Here is a 21,366-nt window from a genome sequence, read left to right on the forward strand (position 1 = left end):
AAACAAAATATTCTAAATGCTCTATTATCTGAAATACACAAATTTTAAAACTACATTAAGAAACTACATGATGATATGCTTTCTAGCCTTTGAGGGAAAACATATTATGAATGTAAATGTGTTAATTTATTAGTCATGAAAAATGCAATAGCTAACTTACTGTACTTCCATGCCTGCTCTCTGCATCAGCAACAATGGATGGTAATATTTTGTTCCAAAGTAATGTTTTTAACTACTTTTCTGATACACTGGAATTTATGTTTCAAAAGACAATAAAAGTCTTAGTTGAGGATGAGTGTTTGCCATAGTGGTTAGGATGCCACTTGGGATGCCTGCATCCCATATCAGAGCAACCTTGGTTTGCTGCACTTTTGATTCCAGCTTTCTCCTGGTGACATCATGGGAGGCAGAGGATGATGGATCAGGTACTTGCCCCCTGCCACCCACATGGAGATGCAGATTGAGTCCCAAGCCCCAGATATTGCGGGCATTTGGGGAATGACCAGTAGACAGAGAATCTCTGTCTCCATCCTTCTGGTTCTGTGCCACTTGGCTCTTCAAATAAATAAAAATAAATAAAAATTTACTAAAGAGAATTAGACTGGATTTGACTTTATAATGCTCAAAACAATATTTAAAATGCATTATTATTTACACAAAATTCACTAATAATTTTGGAATACTTGGATTCACCTTTATTAAGCAGCAGAAATAGAAGACTGTGCCAGCTAATGCAATGTTTTCACCTCAAATTCCTTATCAGTTATAGCATTAGAGTTCATCAATTCATCTATTCCCTATGTTCATCTCTGCCCAAAAGCTAACAGAAATGATTTTTCCAAATAGTAATTTCCTTACTTTAAAATGAAAATTCATATGCAATGAAGTATGTCTTTTCTAAACACTTTATCCCATTAACTTTAGTCAAATCACATATAAAAAATTCAAACTCAATGTTCATCACACCAAACTGAATGAAATTCAAAAGTGATTCAAGTATACCTGCATCTTCAAATCTACAGGAAAAATAACAGTGAAGCCAGTTGTTAGGTTATGAAGTTGAAATAAACACATCAGTCTTCAGAAATTTAACCATTCAATTCCATTCTAAGAGCTGTTTTGTCAGAATAAATGTCATGGAAAATTCTAAAAGTATTTAATTATGCTAATTTTAGAGCTTTGATCTAATGAAAAGGCATTTATTATCTTAATTCACTTAGGACCAAAAAAAAGAGGAAAAAATAATTCAGAAAACCCAGTGTGGCAGAATCATATTGTTAGAGCAAAAATTAAAGGGTGAATTTCATCTCTATAATTTATAATTTAAAAACTAAACCATATTACTGCATAGGAAACACAGACTCCTCCCTTCTCTCATTTACTTCAAGAACATTGTATTCATGAATGTCTCTAGGGGAAAAAAGTCTCCCTCCTCCTCTTTCTCAAATACATACACACACAGGATCCTCAAAAAAATCATGGAAAACGCATATTATATAAAAATTGTAAATGGGTTTCACCAAAGTTTATTCATCAAAATATGTTCATTCATTAAAATAAATTGTACTACTTTATTGTAACATCTGATCGGAATCTAGATTAAGGCACTAAAAAGGATAAGATAGTTTAAAAAGAGCCTCCATAGAGCAACATGAAATCTGTTAAAATTGAACACACATCAAACATGAATAAACATCAAATTTATGGTAAATTTGGCTGGAAGAATACTAAAATCATTGATGCTTGATAGAAATAGCTGCACTGAGGAAAGCAATGGCTATCAAGTGGTACACATGGTCTATCCGAAGCAAAAGCAGACGGTCAAGAGCAAAAGAGAAGGCAACAGGTTATTGGGCTGCTCAAGGCATTTTTGCTAGGTGACTTCCTGTGGAGTCAAAGAATGATAGCACCTGCTTATTAAGAGAGTGTCTTGAGAAAGTGAGCCAAAGCTTTAGCAGAAAGATGCCTGGGGAAGACTCCTGAGGGAGTTCTTCTCCATCAGAACAATGCTCCTGCTCATTCTCATCAAACAAGTCCAGTGAGATTTTCCACAGAAATCATGAAACACTTATTTTCCAATCTTGATTTGGCTCTTTTCGACTTCTTTTTGTTCCCTAGTCTTAAAAAATATTTACAGTGTTTTTTATATATATATATATATATATATATTTACAGTGTTATACATCACTGTAAGGAGACTAATGTTCACAATAACCTGCATACATTTTATGAACAAATAGAACAAAGAAGCTACAAGTTTCTTTCAAGGTCAAAAGAAGGAGAAAGTTGATGACCCTGTTTTGATAAGTATACAACATATATGTGTAGTGTGATGTCATACTGGAGCCCATAAATATATAAAATTATTGTTAATAAATTTTTAACAGCTAAAATGTGTCTGAATATATTAGGGAATTATATAAATTCAGGGCTTCTAAAAGGCTATATAATGAGATATAAGTAAAATTCACTTTATAAATTCATTTATATATAAATATATATATATTATATATAAATATATAAACATGACTGTTGTTGGAGTTAAATATATCTAAGGGCAAATATACCAGAACAGAAAGGGGGCAATAAGATCAAAGTTTAATTAAATTTTTAATTTAAAAGATATATGTGTGATATGGTCAGTTAAATATAAGAGAAGGAAACAGAGTTTTGTGTTCAACCATGGCATTTGCTAAGAATTCACACCGGAGAGAGACAGTGCTAAAATTAGATATTAGATGGGGCTGCACTATGCAGCAGTGGGTTAAAGCCCAGGCCTGAAGCCCTGGCAACCCATACAGGCACTGGTTCTAGTCCTGGCTTATCCTCTTCCAGCTCTCTGCTATGGCCTGAGAAAGCCATAGAAGATGGCCCAAGTACTTGGACCCCTGCACACACATGGGAGACCTGGAAGAAGCTTCTGGCTCCTGACTTCAGATAGGTTCAGGTCCAGCTGCTGTGGCCACTTGGGGAGTGAATCAGCAGATTGAAGACCTCTCTCCCTCTCCCTCTCTCTCTCTGTCTCTGACTCTACCTCTCTCTAACTCTGTCTTTCAAATAAAAATAAATCTTTTTAAAAAAGTGGATACTGGATAACTCAGGAAAAGATGGGATATGTCTGATAGACTTGTAATGAGAAGGAAATCTAAAAGAGAAAAAATATCAATGCAAAATTAGCAAAGAGACCCTAGACTACATCTGCTAAATGAAACGACTCTCATCTGTAAATAAGCATTGCCAAAATAAAGTGACAGCAACAGGTTTTACCCTCTCTTCTAAAACAATCCAAAAACTGGCAAATATATAGGTATAAAAATAAAACATCTCTTATAGGACAATGGATATCAAAGAATAAAGGACATTCTATAGAATAAATGAATTCTAAAGAATAAAGGAATTCCTGACAGATGAGAAACAAACAAAGTGAGCCCTACAACTCCAAGTGTGCTGCCTTGAAGAATTTCCAGACCAGGCGAGCACTTAGAGAATGCAGGGCAGATGTGATATGCAGAACTCTCTGAGTTGAAGGACACTGCTAAGCAAATGGACCACTTGAGGAAGCTAGCACACAGACACAGTACCACAGAGGAAAAGCAAAATAAAAGAGAATCTAAAGTAGATATCCTCAAATATACAGCAGAATGCTAGCCAGCCCATCATGTGAGAAATCTACCAGAATGAGGGCACAGAACCTCTTGTAAGATTAAAGGAAACAATAACTGGCCTGCAGACAGGAACTGAAATAATGCCTGTGTCCACTAGCCAATATGGAAAATCTCATGATTCACTTGGCTTTTGTTAGACTGCACAGAGGATCTTGCCTCAGTAGTAGACAACAAATTAGCCACAGAGTAAACACTGCTTTGCCTACCAAAAAAGCAAAAAAAAAAAAAAATATTAAAAGCCAGACCCAAAAGAATTATACTATTTCCAAGTAACTTAAATGCACTGCAGAAAAAAAAAATCTGAAGAGTACTTGCAGGAATACAAAAATATCCAGCACCTAAGAAATTCATAATGAGGACAACTAGTCAGAAATGCCCTGGCATGAAAAGAAGCAAAAAATATAATCATCAAAAGTAGAAAAATCAACTCTCCAAACTGTCATCCTTGACTGTTATGCCCATCAAAAACATCATTTGAAATGAAGGCAAAATAATGATATTTTCAGATATATAGATCTGACAGAATTCCATTCTTTTGTCCCACCTTAAAAATATGCTAAAAGAAGTCCTTCAAGAAGAAGGAAATTATTTTTAAAGGAACAAGGAATCCCACGAAAGGAATAAAAAAACACCTGAATTGGTAATGTGTGCTTATTATTACTTAAAATTATTTAAAATCAATTGGCTATTCATAGAGAAAGGATAAAAATGCAAAATGGAGCTTATAAAATCTATACAAGTAAAATATACGACAAAAACAGTACCAGCACTAGAAGGTAAGATTACTACCACAATGTTCTTATACTACTTGTAAAGTGATAAAAAAAAAAAAAAAAAAAAAAACGTAAAAGGTAGACTGGGAAGTTAAAGATGGATGCTACAAGCCTCAAGCAAGCACTGAAATAAAAAATGAATAGTTATAGCTAATAAGTCAACAATGGAGATAATATGAAGTCATAGAAAACATTCAAACTCAAAGAAGGAAAATGGACAAATGCAGTTAGGTCAAATACAAGGGATCTTTTAAAGGTTCATGGAAAATGTGTGCTATAAAATCTATACATTGGGATGGCATTGTGGCATAGCAGGTTAAGCCTCCAGCTGTGAAACCAGCATTCCATATGGGTGCTAGTTTCAGTCCCAGCTGCTCCACTTCCAATCTGGCTCCTTGGTAAAATGCCTGGGAAAGCAGCAGATGATGGCCCAAGGGCTTGGGCCCCTGCATCCACGTCGGGGGACCTAGAAGCTCCTGGCTCGTGGTTTTAGATCTGCCCAGCTTCAGCCACTGCAGCCATTTGGGGAGTGAACCAGTGGATGGAAGACCTTTCTCTCTGTGTTCCTTTCTCTGTCTGTAACTCTGCCTCTCAAATAAACAAAAACATATATTAAAAAAAGTCATTAATCTTTTGCCCATTAAAAAAAAGCAAAGAAAAATCTATACATGGATTTCAAAAGTTTTTGCATCAAAACAAATTTATGTTTTAATTTGAACTTTTTGAAGTACCCTAGTATAAAACCAACAATAAAATGGCATTGTTAAACCTAATATATCAATGGAAATAAACACAATTAAAAACAGTGATTATCTAATTGGATAAAAAAGCAATAATTAACTATGTATACTGCTTAAATACAAGAACATCACAAATTGCTTAATATAGCTTATCTATAACTACATATTGCCTAATACAATTTAAGGACAAAAAGAGATAAAATTAAGATAATTCATAAAGACAAACAAAGCCAGTATCAAAGAAAAACGAAGAGCTAGAGTAGCTGTGTTAATATCACACAAAGTAGATGAAACAGAGAAATAGTATAAGTGCTTAGGAAATGATGCAAATGAATGTTCTGCACAGCCTTTGCTTACACAACCACACACATAGAGTGGGATGGTTTATAAAAGAAACAGAAAATATATAACTGAATGTTAGTGTAATCTTAGATGGGGAAGGTCTTTTTATATGTTAGAGAACCAAAAAAATCTCTTGTTTTAACTACTATGAAAAATACTGTAAAATTCTTTTCCAAACCACTACGTTGGGAAAAATATTTGAAATTTACATATGATGACATGAAATTAATATTTCTAATATAACCAAATCTCATAACAGCCTAATAGAAACATTATCAAATAACAGGGGAAATTACAAAACAAAAAGAGTGATGAAATGGGGTTAACAAATATGAAACATATCCATTTTCACAATTCTCCAGCAAAATAATAATATATATATTTATTATTTCTTGTTTAAGAAATGTATTTTTATATATCAACCATATTTACTGTTCTAAACTTTTATATTGTATATGCACTGTTATAAATTTGTAAGTAAATACTATATGTGAGTATAATATACATACAATTATATTAAATTACATAACATAAATTTTCTCCATTGAACTTGCAAAATTTTAAGTAACATAAATCCATCACAGTGCAGATTTATACTGCTATAATATTAACAAAAAACACTTTAACAAGTTTTCTTTGCGTGTATGTCATTGTTTCCAATATTAAGAGGAAAACTTTGTTAATGCAAGAATAATTTCATTGTTTTTATACAACTTGAAATTCAAGTTTTGAGGATTATTAGCCTCAATATAAAATGGAATTAAATAGACCCAGCATATGGACATGTAGTTTCCAATTACAAGCTATACATAAAATTTCTAAAATCATATTCCTTTTTTAGAAGTTAATTAAAAAAACATGAAATTGTTTAATTAACATCATTCTTAAGTTCTGTTGACCAACCAAACAGTCTGATACTTATGACTGTGCTATATTTTAGAAATGTCTGTTTATAAATCCAACAAGGAAATGAAAATAAAATATCAAACAAGCACAATACCAAAAGAAAAAGTACCTTATAAATCTATTGAAAAGGAAGACTGTGCTCCGGATGACTCGTGCTGTGCGTGATTCTTCATGCTGAGATCTAGATAAATTTAAACCATCATCCATGTGGCCTTCATGGTGCATAATGGCCTGTTTGAAGACAGAAATGATGCCATTATTTCCAATATCTCTTTTCAGAAGATGTGTACTCCTAAAGGTGAGGATAACAGTAAAACAAAGAAAAAGATAGGTACCCATTGTGTTCAGATAAAATTATATGAACAGGTTCCCACACAAACTAGGTATTTAATACAAATTCATTCAGTTATAGTTTTGAAGAATGATTCAATAAATGTACTGAATTGAGCAAAACAAATGAGATCTATGTTCAATGAATGATCCATAGCCAAGGCATACTGTGAACAAAGTAGTAAGAAAACATCACATTGGCATACAAGTGATGTAGTAATTTTGAACACAGACTGCTGCTTAATCAAAAAGCACTAAATGATGCTTCTAAATGATGCTTGTATTGTAAGGAGTGTGTGTGTACTAATTAATCTCTCTCACTTTTCATATTTTTATTACATTTTAATATATTTTAACTCACTGAAAGTATAACAGGAAAGAGAAAACATTTCCTTATTTATTTATTTGAATGGCAAAGAGAAAGACAGAGAGATATCACCCATCTATCAGTTTACTCTTCAAATGCCTGCAGAAGACAGAGCTGTGCCAGGCCAAAGCCAGAAGCTAGGAATTCAAACCAGGTCTCCCACATGGATGACAGAGATCCAAACACTTGAGCCATCACCTGCTGCCTCCCTAGGTGTGACTATGCAACAAGCTCAAGCAGAAGAGAAGGTGGTACAGAATCTAGACACTCAACATGGGATGTGGGCAACCCAGTGTCCATATGGGATGCCAGCACTGCAAGCGGAGGTTTTACACACTACACCATAGCACCAACCCCTAAAACATGGGTTTTATGTCCTTTAATTGTTAAAATTCAGCAATCACTGCTTATTTTTTGCATAGTTAAATCAAGTAAAATTAGAGACTACTTTAATATGAAAACAATATCAACTGTATTTAAGATGCAAGAAGTTATGACATCTACCAAACTTGGAGTGAAAATTCACAATGAGAAAATACCCTGAGATGAATTAGCAACCAGAAGAGACGAAATAACAGTGAGCTAAGATAAAAAGGTGAGATAATAATAACAAAATCCACAAGAAAACTAAAATTCCAAAGGCACTGAAAGGGTTTAAAAATAGAACAGCACTTTTAAAAACGTCAAAACGAGTGGTATAGAAACACACTTGAGAAGCAGAAGGTGGAGACAGTCATTGATGAGCACACTCAGCAGAAAGATGGCCTGCCCAGAGAAAAGGAACTAGCCATATTACTGAGAAAGAAACCAGCAAATGAAAATGGCACAACAATGGAAACCCAGGATGTGGCTGAGCAATACTTCTCTCAATTTCAAAAACATATAGTTATGTTTAGATGACAAGCCCTTGGTTCCAGATGCATTTCATAAATGTGAGTTCTTCAGCTGGTTTTTCAAAAAAGCTTATGTGATATAAAACTGATTTTTTAATACCTCATGGATATGAACATCATTCTATAACCAGGAAGTATTTATTTCTACAACAAAACATAAATATTACATCTAAGAACCATATAAAAACTATAAATGACTGAGACATTTCAAGTACCCAAGTTTTATTTATATGAAATGGCAACAGAAAGTCATTTTTAAAATATGTAAAAATTTGTGACGTATACCACCGACATGCCTTTCTTGAAAAATAAAAAGCCCTGAAGACATCAGCTACGTGGGAAGTTCAGAAAAATTAAGAGGTCAAGATTGGGGACATCCTCCTATGTCATGGCCACACTGAAGTCTACCCACAAGGGTCCAATAGAGTGGGCAATTCTAGAAGCAGTATTCAGTACAAAGTAGAGATTTTAATTAGATTATTTCTTCTATAACTAAAAAAGTCAATAGATTTCATGAATCATAAAAAAAGAAAGAATTAAAACAATATTCTTAACTCACATTACTTTCTGAAAGCTCTCATTAGGCATTACATTTTTCTCACATTTTTTATTAAAAGTTGACAATGATGTATGGCTATGGAAGAAATATTGTTTGAAATGTTAACTTGTAGTCACATATTTTTGTAAAGATAGAAATAAATTTCATGGGGCCAGTGCTGTGGCATAGCAGGTAAAGCTGCTGCCTGCAGAGCCAGCATCCCATATGGGTGCCAGTTCAAGTCTCAGCTACTCCACTTCCTATCCAGCTCTCTGCTATGGCCTGGGAAAGCAGAAGATGGCCCAGTTCCTTGGGCCCCTGGACCCAGGAGAAGTTCCTGGCTCCTGGTTTCAGATGGCATAGCTCTGGCCATTGTAACCAGCTGGGGAGTGAACCAGCAGATGGAGTACTTCCCTCCCTCCCTCCCTCTCTCTCTCTCTCTGCCTCTCCTTCTCTATCTATGTAACTCTGATTTTCAAATAAATAAATAATCTTAAAAAAAAAGAAAGAAATTTCAATCAGACGTTCATCATGGGGGCTGCATTGTGATACAATAGGTTAAGTTGCTGCCTGTGAAGTTGGCATTCCATGTAAGAACCAGTTCAAGTCCAGGTTACTAAACTTCTGATCCAGCTCCCTGCTAATGTGCCTGAAAAAGCAGCAGAAGATGCCCCACAATAAGGAGGTAGCCCAACCAAACAGATGGGAAACCCATATGGAATTCCAAGCTCTTGGCTTAAGACTGACCCATCCCTGTTTGTTGTTGACATATGGGAAGTGAACTAGTAAATGGGAGATCTCCTGCTTTCTGTTTCTCCTTCTTTCTCTTCAGTATTTTGGTCCCAAACAGAACAAAGCAGAGAAATGTTGGTTAAATAAGCCACATACAAAAGAGTACAAGCTGTATAATTTCATTTATATTGAGGTTCCACATCACAAAAAACAATCTATGGTGGGAAAAGATCATAAGAACAATGTCCTGGACAAAGGTAGCAGGACTAATCTGAGAAGGAATTTCTGTGGAAATGGAAATGTTCCATGTTTAGAGAAGTGTGTGGGGTCACTACATTACACCCACTGGCAGAACTCTACAGTTAAATTTGCACAATTCAATGACATCTGCAAATACTAAAAATTAGACATTAATAATCTACTGGGGCATGGCAAAGGGACAGAAATGTAATAGAAACAATAGTGAGAAAACAATGTTGAAGCTGAATGATGGATACACAGGGACTCACTGTACTATTTGTCTAATTGTTGTTTACCTTGTATTTGAATTTTCCATAAGTTTTACATCAGTAAGGTTCAGCTGTAGAAAATAAGGTGTCGCTCCCCCTCTTCGTGGAGGAACGACACCAAGCCCTGCCTAGGCTTCATATCCGAGTCACGGCACCATTATGTCGCTCCCCCTCTTCGTGGAGGAGCAACACTGAACCCTGCGTTGTTCTTTTGTCTGCTCGGCCCTCCCCGGGTTTGCTGCTGGTTCTTCCCGGGTTGGCTACTATCCCTTCCACCTCCGTGGAAGGGCAGTTCCCCCTGGCCACATTCCCCACTTCCGCAGGGGAGCGGCACACCGCCGGCCGGGTCTCTCGGGGGCTGCACGGGTGTTCCTCCAGCTAGATGTTCCCCTTAGATGTTCCTGGTGCATGCCGTCTCTCTCCTCCTTTGTAGTCCTCCTCCGCCAATCCTAACTCGGCTGCCCACACGCCGAGTACGCTGCTCTCCTCCAATCAGGAGTAGGTCCTACAGTTTATTGGTTGAACTGGAGGCAGCTGCGTAGAAGCTGTTTTCTCCTCTCCCAGCGCCATATTGTGGGAGAGCAGATGCATAGAATAAGTCTTAATTCCAGTAACAATATAGTCCGAGCTGCTCCCCACAGTGGGAGAGCAGATGCATAGAATAAGTCTTAATTCCAGTAACTTAGTCTAGTCTGAGTTGCTCCCCACAGATCCCCCTTTCTTTTTATTTTTTGGCGTTGATACGCGCCTGTCTTCGGTGTCCCGCGGCACACACTCTGCTCTGCTTGCTAGAGTTGCCACAGGTTCTTACAAGTCCTATCAATCAGGCAAACCGAATCCAGGTCCTCTCTTCGCCATGTTGTGAGGAGGTTTTTAGGCGCTGATGCGTGCCTGTGTTCGGTGCCCCGCAGCGCATGCTCTGCTCTGACTGCAGGGGCTTACAAGCCCTAACAATCAGGCAAACCGAATCCAAGCCTTCTCATTGCCATATTGTGGGGAGGCTTATTGGTGTTGATTCGTGCCTATCTTCGGTGACCTGCAGCTCATACTCTGGTCGAGCTGCTTGCTGGTGCTTACCGCCTTAATCAGGCAGACCGAATCCAAGCTCTCTCATTGCCATGTTGTGGGGTGACTTATTGGTGTTGATAATGTGCCTGTCTTCGGTGACCTGCGGTGCATAAGCTGCTAGCCGCCTGCAGGTGCTCACCACTTCCCTAATCAGGCAGACCGAATCCAAGCTCTCACATTGCAGTGTTGTAGGGAGGCCTCTCTATTTCTCTATTTCTCTATCTCCAGGCATTCCTATTTCTCCCATTTTACTTCTATCTTCCAGCATTCCTATTTCTCTCCTTTTACTTCTAAACTTCTGTTTCTCTTATCCCTGTGGCTTCCCGGTGGCGCTCGCCCCGAGGCTGCTTCTCGGCACCTCGCCCCGCGGCAGCTTCACGGCTCTGCGCGGCTTCCCGGCGCCTCGCCCCGCCGGCGGGTTCCCGGCTCTGCGCGCACGCTCCGCGGTCTCCATGCACTTCACACCCGCACCACGGCCTTGCACCAGCCCCGCGTTCCTTATCTATTCACGCCCCGTGCTCTCTCTGCACGCAGCGGCTTCCGCGAGTCACACAGCATAGCTTACGTCTCAGCCACTAGTATTCAATCCAAGTTCCCCGGACTAACCTGGCGAATTCCAACCTGGCGGCCCACGTCTCTGGTTCCAGATCTTCGCCTCTTGCTCCCTGGGGTGACTTGAAGAATTCCAAGGTGGCTTACGTTTCCGCCTCGGCCTGCACTCGCGGCTTCATCCTCCCTAACATTTTTCTCTACCCAGTATGCTTCCCTAAGTTTTCTTCCAACAATATTCCTCCCTCATTTCTCCTGGCTTCTCCCCACAGTCCGTATCCGAGTCTAAGTTTCTTCTAGGTTTCACTTTCACTTTCAACCTGCAGTCCGTATCTAAGTCTAAGTTTCTTCTTGCTTTCACTTTAAATCCTAACTTCTTTCCCACAGTCCATATCCGAGTCCAAGCCTCCTCCAGGTTTCACTTTCGCTTTCAATCTCCTAGCTTCCCCGCCATAGTCCGCATCCAAGTCTATGAAAGCTTTCACTTTCGCTTTCAATCCTAACTTCTTTCCCACAGTCCATATCCGAGTCTATGCCTAGGCTTTCAATAGCTTCTTCCGGCACCTAGGCTCTTTGCTAGTCTCTCTCTCCGATATTTTCCACTTCTTCCCGTTTCTTCCCTCCTAAGTTTCCTATCTGCCCTAGGTTTCCTATCCGAGTCAGGTTTCCTATCCGAGCTAGGTTTCCTATCCGAGTCACGGCACCATTATGTCGCTCCTCCTCTTCGTGGAGGAACGACACCAAGCCCTGCCTAGGCTTCATATCCGAGTCACGGCACCATTATGTCGCTCCCCCTCTTCGTGGAGGAGCAACACTGAACCCTGCGTTGTTCTTTTGTCTGCTCGGCCCTCCCCGGGTTTGCTGCTGGTTCTTCCCGGGTTGGCTACTATCCCTTCCACCTCCGTGGAAGGGCAGTTCCCCCTGGCCACATTCCCCACTTCCGCAGGGGAGCGGCACACCGCCGGCCGGGTCTCTCGGGGGCTGCACGGGTGTTCCTCCAGCTAGATGTTCCCCTTAGATGTTCCTGGTGCATGCCGTCTCTCTCCTCCTTTGTAGTCCTCCTCCGCCAATCCTAACTCGGCTGCCCACACGCCGAGTATGCTGCTCTCCTCCAATCAGGAGTAGGTCCTACAGTTTATTGGTTGAACTGGAGGCAGCTGCGTAGAAGCTGTTTTCTCCTCTCCCAGCGCCATATTGTGGGAGAGCAGATGCATAGAATAAGTCTTAATTCCAGTAACAATATAGTCCGAGCTGCTCCCCACAGTGGGAGAGCAGATGCATAGAATAAGTCTTAATTCCAGTAACAGTATAGTCCGAGTTGCTCCCCACAATAAGGAATGATTCACAAATACCAAATACATACAGGGACTTGTATATTTAAATTAATGTACCTATCTGCATGCAAACTGAAAGTGAAAGGTTGTAAAAGATATTCCATGCCAACAGAAACCAAAAAAGAGCTGGTGTAGCCATCTTAATATCAGAAAAACTTTAACACACAAACTGTTAGGAGAGACAAAGAGGGGCACTATATAATGATTAAGTGATTAATTCAACAAAAAGATGTAACTATTATAAATGTATATGCACCTAATTACAGGGCACTGGGTTACTTAAAAGATATGTTAAGGAAATTAAAGGGAGACTTAGATTCCGATACATTAGTATTGGGGAACTTTAATACTCCACTTTCAGCAATGAACAGATCAACCAGACAGAAAACCAACAAAGAAACAGCAGATTTAATCGACACTATAGACCAAATGGATCTAACAGATATCTAAAAAATTTTTCATCCTACACTTAAAGAATAATCATTCTTCTCAGCAGTACATGGAACCTACTCTAGGATTGACCACATACTAGACAATAAAACAAGTCTCAGCAAATTCAAAAGAATCTAAATCATGCCATACATCATCTCAGACCACAATGGAATGAAGCTAGAAATCAGCAACTCAGGAACCCCTAGAGCATATGCAAACACATGAAGACTAAACAACAAGCTCCTAAATGAACACTGGGTCATAGGATAAATCAAAAGGAAATTAAAAACTTTCTGGAAGCAAATGAAGATAACAACAGAACATATCAAAACTTACAGGATACAGCAAAGCAGTGTTAAGAGGAAAGTTTATAGCAACAGGTGCCTACATCAAGAAACTGGAAAAGCACCAAATAAATGAGCTATCAATTCATCTCTAGGATCTAGAAAAACTACAGGAAACCAAAACAAAAACTATTAGGAGAGGACAAATAATTAAAATTAGAGAAGAAATTAACAGAATTAAATTAAAAATTACAAAATATCAACAAAATGAAGAGCTGGTTTTTTTGAAAAGATAATCAAAATTTAACACACCATTGGCCCAACTAACTAAAAAGAGGAGAGAGAAGACACAAATCAATAAAATCAGAGATGAAAAAGGAAACGTAACAACAGACACCACAGAAATAAAAAATGTCATCAGAAATTACTACAAAGAGTTGTATGACAGCAAACTGGGAATCTATCAGAAATGGACAGATTCCTGGACACATGCAACCTAGCTAAATTGAACCAGGAAAACATAGAAACCTAAACAGACCCATAACTGAGACAGAAATTGAAACAGTAATAAAGGCCCTCCCAACAAAGAAAAGCCCAGGACCAGATGGATTCACTGCTCAATTCTACCAGACATTTAAAGAAGTACTAACTCCAACTCTTCTCAAACTATTCAGAACAATCGAAAAAGAGGGAATCCTCCCAAATTCTGTCTATGAAACCAGCATCACCTTAATTCCTAAACCTGAAAAAGATGCAGCAGAGAAAGAGAATTAGACCAATTTCCCTGATGAACATAGACACAAAAATCCTCAATACAATTCTGCCCAATAGAATGCAACAACACATCAGAAAGATCATCCACCCAGACCAAGTGGGATTTATCCCTGGTATGCAGGGATGGGTCAACATTTGCAAATCAATCAATGTGATACACCACATTAACAGACTGCAGAAGAAAAACCATATGATTATCTCAATAGACGCAGAGAAAGCATTCGATAAAATACAACACCCTTTCATGATGAAAACTCCAAGCAAACTGGGTTTGGAAGGAACATTCCTCAATACAATCAAAGCAATCTATGAAAAGCCCATGGCCAGTATTCTATTGAATTGGGAAAAGTTGGAAGCATTTCCACTGAGATCTGGTACCAGACAGGGATGCCCACTCTCACCACTGCTATTCAATATAGTTCTGGAAGTTTTAGCCAGAGCCATTAGGCAAGAAAAAGAAATTAAAGGGATACAAATTGGGAAGGAAGAAATCAAATTATCCCTTTTTGCTGATGGTATGATTCTTTACTTAGGGGATCCAAAGTACTCTACTAAGAGACTATTGGAACACAGAGAGTTTGGCAAAGTAGCAGAATATAAAATCAATGCACAAAAATCAACAGCCTTTGTATACACAGGCAATGCAATGGCTGACAAAGAACTTATAAGATCAGTCCCATTCACAACAGCCACAAAAACAATCAAATACCTTGTAACAAACTTAACCACGCATGTCAAAGATCTCTATGATGAGAATTACAAAATCTTAAAGAAAGAAATAGAAGAAGATACCAAAAAATGGAAAAATGTTCCATGTTCATGGATTGGAAGAATCAATATCATCAAAATGTCCACTCTCCCAAAAGCAATTTATAGATTCAGTGTGATACCAATCAAAATACCAAAGACATTCTTCTCAGATCTGTAAAATATTGCTGCTATTCATATGGAGGCACAGGAGACCTCGAATAGCTAAAGCAATTTTGTACAACAAAAACAAAGCTGGAGGCATCACAATACCAGATTTCAAGACATACTACAGGGCAGTTATAATCAAAACAGCATGGTACTGGTACAGAAACAGATGGATATCCAATGGAACAGAATAGAAACACCAGAAATCAATCCAAACATCTACAGCCAACTTACATTTGATCAAGTATCTAAAACCAAGTCCTGGAGCAAGGACAGTCTATTCAATAAATGGTGCTGGGAAAACTGGATTTCCACGTGTAGAAGCATGAAGCAAGACCTCTAGCTTACACCTTACACAAAAATCCACTCAACATGGATTAAAGATCTAAATCTATGACCCGACACCATCAAATTATTAGAGAACATTGGAGAAACCATGCAAGATATAGGCACAGGCAAACATTTCTTGGAAAAGATCACAGAGGCACAAGGAGACACAGCCAAAATTAACAATTGGGATTACGGCCGGTGCCGCGGCTCACTAGGCTAATCCTCCGCCTAGCGGCGCCGGCACACCAGGTTCTAGTCCCGGTCGGGGCGCCGGATTCTGTCCCGGTTGCCCCTCTTCCAGGCCAGCCCTCTGCTGTGGCCAGGGAGTGCAGTGGAGGATGGCCCAAGTGCTTGGGCCCTGCACCCCATGGGAGACCAGGAAAAAGCACCTGGCTCCTGGCTCCTGCCATCGGATCAGCACGGTGCGCCGGCCGCAGTGCGCCGGCCGCGGCGGCCATTGGAGGGTGAACCAACGGCAAAGGAAGACCTTTCTCTCTGTCTCTCTCTCTCACTGTCCACTCTGCCTGTCAAAAAAAAAAAAAGTTAAAAAAAAAAAAAACAATTGGGATTACAACAAATTGAGAAGTTTCTGTACTGCAAAAGAAACAGTCAGGAAAGTGAAGAGGCAACCGACAGAATGGGAAAAAAATGTTTGCAAACTATGATACAGATAAAGGATTAATAACCAGAATCTACAAAGAAATCAAGAAACTCAACAAAAACCAAACAAACAACCCACTTAAAAGATGAGCCAAGGACCTCAATAGACATTTTACAAAAGAGGAAATCCAAATGGCCAACAGACACATGATAAAATGTTCAAGATCACTAGCCATCAGAGAAATGCAAATCAAAACCACAAAGAGCTGTCTGCACCTCAATGTTTATTGCAGCTCAATTCACAATAGCTAACACATGGAATCAACCTAAATGCCCAACAACAGATTAGATAAAGAAATTATGAGAGATGTACTCTATAGAATACTATATAGCAGCAAAAAAAATGAAATCTGGTGATTTGCAACAAAATGAAGGAATCTGGAAAACATACTGAGTGAAATAAGCCAGTCCCAAAGGGACAAATATCATATGTTTACCCTGATCTGTGACAGTTAATTGAACACCTAATAGGAATTCTGTAGTAGTGAAATGGACACTATGAGAAACCATGACTTGATCAGCCCTTGTCTTGACTGTCAAGGAACAAGTTACTATTTTATTCCTTAAGTATTTTTTTGTCCTACTTAATACCATTGGTTGAACTCTTTAATTAACACACAATTAGGCCGGCGCTGTGGCTCACTAGGCTAATCCTCTGCATGCAGCGCCAGCACCCCAGGTTCTAGTCCTGGTTGGGGGACCGGATTCTGTCCCTGTTGCTTCTCTTCCAGTCCAGCTCTCTGTGGCCCCAGAGGGCAGTGGAGGATGGCCCAAGTGATGGGTCCCTGAACCCGCATGGGAAACTGGGAGGAAGCACCTGGTTCCTGGCTTCTGATCAGCGCAGCACCGGCAATGGCGGCCATTAGGTGAGTGAACCAATGGAAGGAAGACCTTTCTCTTTGTCTCTCACTCACTGTCTATTACTCTGTCTCTCTCACTGTCTAACTATGCCTGTGAAACAATAAAAAAAATTAACACACAATTATTCTTAGGTGTTTAAATTTAACTGAAAACCGATCCTTGTTAAATACAAGAGTGGGAATAAGAGAGGGAGGAGATGTATAGTTCGGCACATGCTAACTCAGATTCACCCTTAATGGTAGAGCTAGAAACGTGCCAGAGGATTCCAAATCAATCCCATCAAAGTGGCATGTACCAATGCCATCTCACTAGTCAAAGTGATCAGTGTCTGTTCATAACTGATCATAAAGATAGGATTAAGGTCAAAGGGATCACATAAACAAGACTAGTGTCTGCTAATACTGATATAATTAAAAAGCAGAGAATGGCCCAACATGGGAAGTGGGATACACAGCAGACTCATAGAATGGCAGATGTCCTAAACAGCACTCTGGCCTCAGAATCAGCCCTTAAGGCATTTGGATCTGGCTAAAAAGCCCATGAGAGTTTCACAGGCATGGAAAGCCCAGACACTGTGGCAAAAAGTGACCTAAATGAAAAATCTCTGTTAGTGAGATCCCAGTGGAAAGAACGGGCCATCAAAGAAGGAGGTACCTTTCTCTGAAGGGAGGAGAGAACTTCCACTTTGATGATGGCCTTGTTTAAATAAGGTTGGAGTTTGTGAACTGAAGAGGTTTCCATAGCCTTGGCAACTCATGACAGGAGCCTAGGGTGATTACTGACACCATAAACAAGAGTGTCAATTGTTAATCAACAACAGGAGTCACTGTGCACCTATTCCCCATGTAGGATCTCTGTCCTTAATGTGTTGTACTATGTGAATTAATTGTATAACTAGTAATCAAACAGTACTTTACATTTTGTGTTTCTGTATGTGTGTAAAATGTTGACATCTTTATTTATTATATACTAAATTGATCTTTTGTATATAAAGATAATTGAAAATGAATCTTGATGTGAATGGAATGGGAGAGGGAGTGGGAGATGGGATGGTTGCAGGTGGAAGGGAGGTTATGGGGGGAAAATGCCACTGTAATCCAAAAGCTGTACTTTGAAAATTTATATTTATTAAATAAAAGTTAAAAAAAACCAAAAAAAATTATTAAATAGACAATAGGAGTCACTATGCACTTAATCTCCATATAGGATTTCTGTTCTTAATGTGTTATACTATGCAAATTGATGATAAAACTACTACTCAAACAGCAGTTTATACTTTGTGTATCTGTGTGGGTTCAAACTGTTGAAATCTTTACTTACTAAATTGATCTTCTGTATATAAAAATAATTGAAAATGAATCTTGATGTGAATGGGATGGGAGATGGGATGGTTGCGGGTTGGAGGGAGTTTATGGGAGGTTATGGGAGGTTATGGGAGGAAAAGTTGATATAACCCAAAAGTTATACTTTTGAAATTTATATTTATTCAATAAAAGTTTAAAAAATTAATGTACCTATATTAAAGACATTGACAACAAGTGATCATCTTATTATAAAGATGATATGGCTCTCGCAAGAGCACTGACTGAGGATCTCATCCAAAGCTCTGGGGAAAATGGTACAGGGATTCTTTTAAGCCAAACCCCATCAATGCAATATCAGTCTCCACCATCACTGCCATCAGCACTAGTCATTTTAAACAGATCAAGTAACAGTGAATAATCTATACTTGAATGCATACAAAGATTTTGACTAATATAGTGAACATGAAGTTTCTGCCTCACTAAAGCCTTCCAATATCTCATATTTCTAGAAATAACATCTTATTATTTGGTTCTGTGCACTACACTGCATGTTGTGCATAGAATATGAGCAATCTACTGCCACGTATTCCCGTAGGGAACTCACAAATTAGGAGAGGATGCACAGGCTCGTAAATAACACAGCACACAGAGGATGTATGTAAGTTATATATGAATGCTATGAGACTAAAAAGAAAGGTATAGCAAATAAGCTGAGACACTCAAGAACTTCTAAGATGGCCTTTACATTTAACATCTGGCAGACAGATAGGAGTTAGGAGGCCAAAAATGTTGTAAAGTGTATTTCAAAGAAAAGAGACATTCCTGCAAGGGTGTGGATATGTAAAAGCCATGGTTTTTCCAGGCACTTCAAGGGATGTGCTGTTAGTGAAACTGACAAAGGAATAAGAGACTGGGGCAACTGGGAAGGACATGACATCATTACCAAAAAGTACTACAGTTGCCTTTTGAGCAAAGGCAGTGCGAGTGATGGACTTAGTACCATAAAGGATAAAGTGAGTCAGGTACACTAAGTTAGAATCCAAAGAAAGTATATTTTTTCATTTAACATTTATATGCATAGATCCCATAACACAATATACCAATGATGTAATGCCTAGCAATAGGTCACCTTACAAAACCCGTTTGATTTAACCTTTAGCATGTACAACAATGAACCTCAGCAGGTGTCCAAACAGGTTAGCTACCTTGTTTGGTCCTGTTTTTGCATTTTTTACCCATACAAAATCACTGTTATGAATTATGTTTTGACATAATCTTACCTTACGTTGTATAGATCCCATTCTCACTGATTTCACATCCACAGACTGATATGTAAGCCATAGGCCTGTATCTACATGTTGTATATAACATATTGAGTCACCATATTTTATTTCAGATGTTCCCATGCCATCAACTTCTTTTCTCACCCCTCCATCCAACTTTTCCTAAGTAGAGAGAAAAAAAAATCAGCAGATGTTTCTAAAATATTAGTATGTATCAGTAATACTTTGTAATTATATTCCTCAAAAAATTCAGCCCTCTGATGTTCCCTGAAATAATAGTGGTTAAACAGTCCTACAGTTCAACATATACTAAAAAGTGAAGTAGGAAAGTGCAAAATAATCAATTTTTGATTTCTTCTCATTAATAGGAAATTATTTTGATAACACAACATTTTATATCACTCAATATCAACTCCAATCCCAAAAAATTAAAATTAGTAGTATATGTTTATTATTATTCCTGTTTGTCATTGGTGGTTAAGAACATAGCTTAGGAATCAGAAAGACCCAGTTTTAAGTCCACTCTCTGCCACTTAACAAGTTAATATAAACTTTGAAGCCTCAGTTTCTTCACGTATCAATAAGGCCAATAAAAGGATCACCCCATAAGGTAAGGAAAAAAAGATAATGCGTGTAAAGTTTTCAGGATAGTGACTCGGATAAAATAGGCACTTTTATAAACTTTGATGATTTTGACCATGATGATGATGATGAAACCAAAAAGGCTGTTAGTGATAGTTATTTTTTAACTAGTCAAAACTATAATTCAGTGTCTGGTAGCATAATTTCCAATTTAGATTTCAGAGGTATGCATTCTTACGCCAGTCCCCTCTAGTGGGAACTAGCAACAGCTCCTCAGATACAATAAATGTTTCTTTCACATCCCTATTTATATTTCCTTTTCTAATAAGCTCCCTTTTGATTTCTTCTCCCGTGCTTAACTCTGATCTTCAGGGACTATTATAACTTTAAATTTTGCATAATTATTAAAACAATGGCAAAAAAGCACAGTACACCTCCTTTCTGTGGTTTTATAGTCTTTTTCTTCCTTGCACTCACTACCATGTTAAATGTACTCAAAGTTTCTTCCACATCTTTGGTTACTTGATTCTTATTTGAAGTTAGTTATGATAATATAAACATTTCTGATGACTAAGGCTTAAGTAAAACTATGTCTGCTATACAAAAATAAATAATTAAAAGAACTCAAAATTTAACAATTTTCATGCCATTTCCATTCTGTACTATCATTAATGTCCCTATAATGATTATGAACACTCTACCAAGTAAAATTAAAAATGGCTGAAATTCTTAATACAAAAAAGGCCAAGGCCATCGAAGAAAATATACAGTTATCAATTAAGTTAACCATTATGCAAATATCTTGAAATGTTATTCTAAGAATCTGCAATAAAACAGATAATAAACCATTCTAATTGCATTTATAAAATAAGATAAACTGCTAATCTACTTATACAAACCCTGTCAATAGGAAAATTAAATTCTGGAGAAAAATATAACAGGGTAATTATCTCTTCAGAATAAAACATTGAGCCTCTAAACATTCTTTTTGTTTTTTTGTTTTGTTTTTTTTTTTTTTTTTTTTCCCAAGGAAATTGGTTTGTAGTCTATTTATAGCCTTGTGGACTGTGTTTTGAGAAGTCACATAATTATTAATTATGAAGTTGTGTTTTGTTTGCTTTTTGAAGTAGCTCACATTATTTACTAGATTAAAATTTTTCATTGTGAAATTTCATGATGACTTTTTTTAAAAATA

General features: G+C 38.0%; 1 protein-coding gene across 1 annotated transcript in view; it reads right to left on the reverse strand.

The window, feature by feature from the left end:
- The window catches only part of RYR2 (ryanodine receptor 2), a gene marked incomplete at its 5' end in the record, with an annotated part of 557,937 nt that overhangs the window by 380,421 nt on the left and 156,150 nt on the right, over positions 1-21,366 (reverse strand). Inside the window, 2 exon segments of the mRNA NM_001082757.1 lie at positions 6,536-6,657; positions 19,587-19,751. Coding sequence (NP_001076226.1) covers positions 6,536-6,657; positions 19,587-19,751 — 287 coding nt within the window.

Source organism: Oryctolagus cuniculus, chromosome 13, assembly GCF_964237555.1.
Source record: "Oryctolagus cuniculus chromosome 13, mOryCun1.1, whole genome shotgun sequence".
NCBI lineage: Eukaryota > Metazoa > Chordata > Mammalia > Lagomorpha > Leporidae > Oryctolagus > Oryctolagus cuniculus.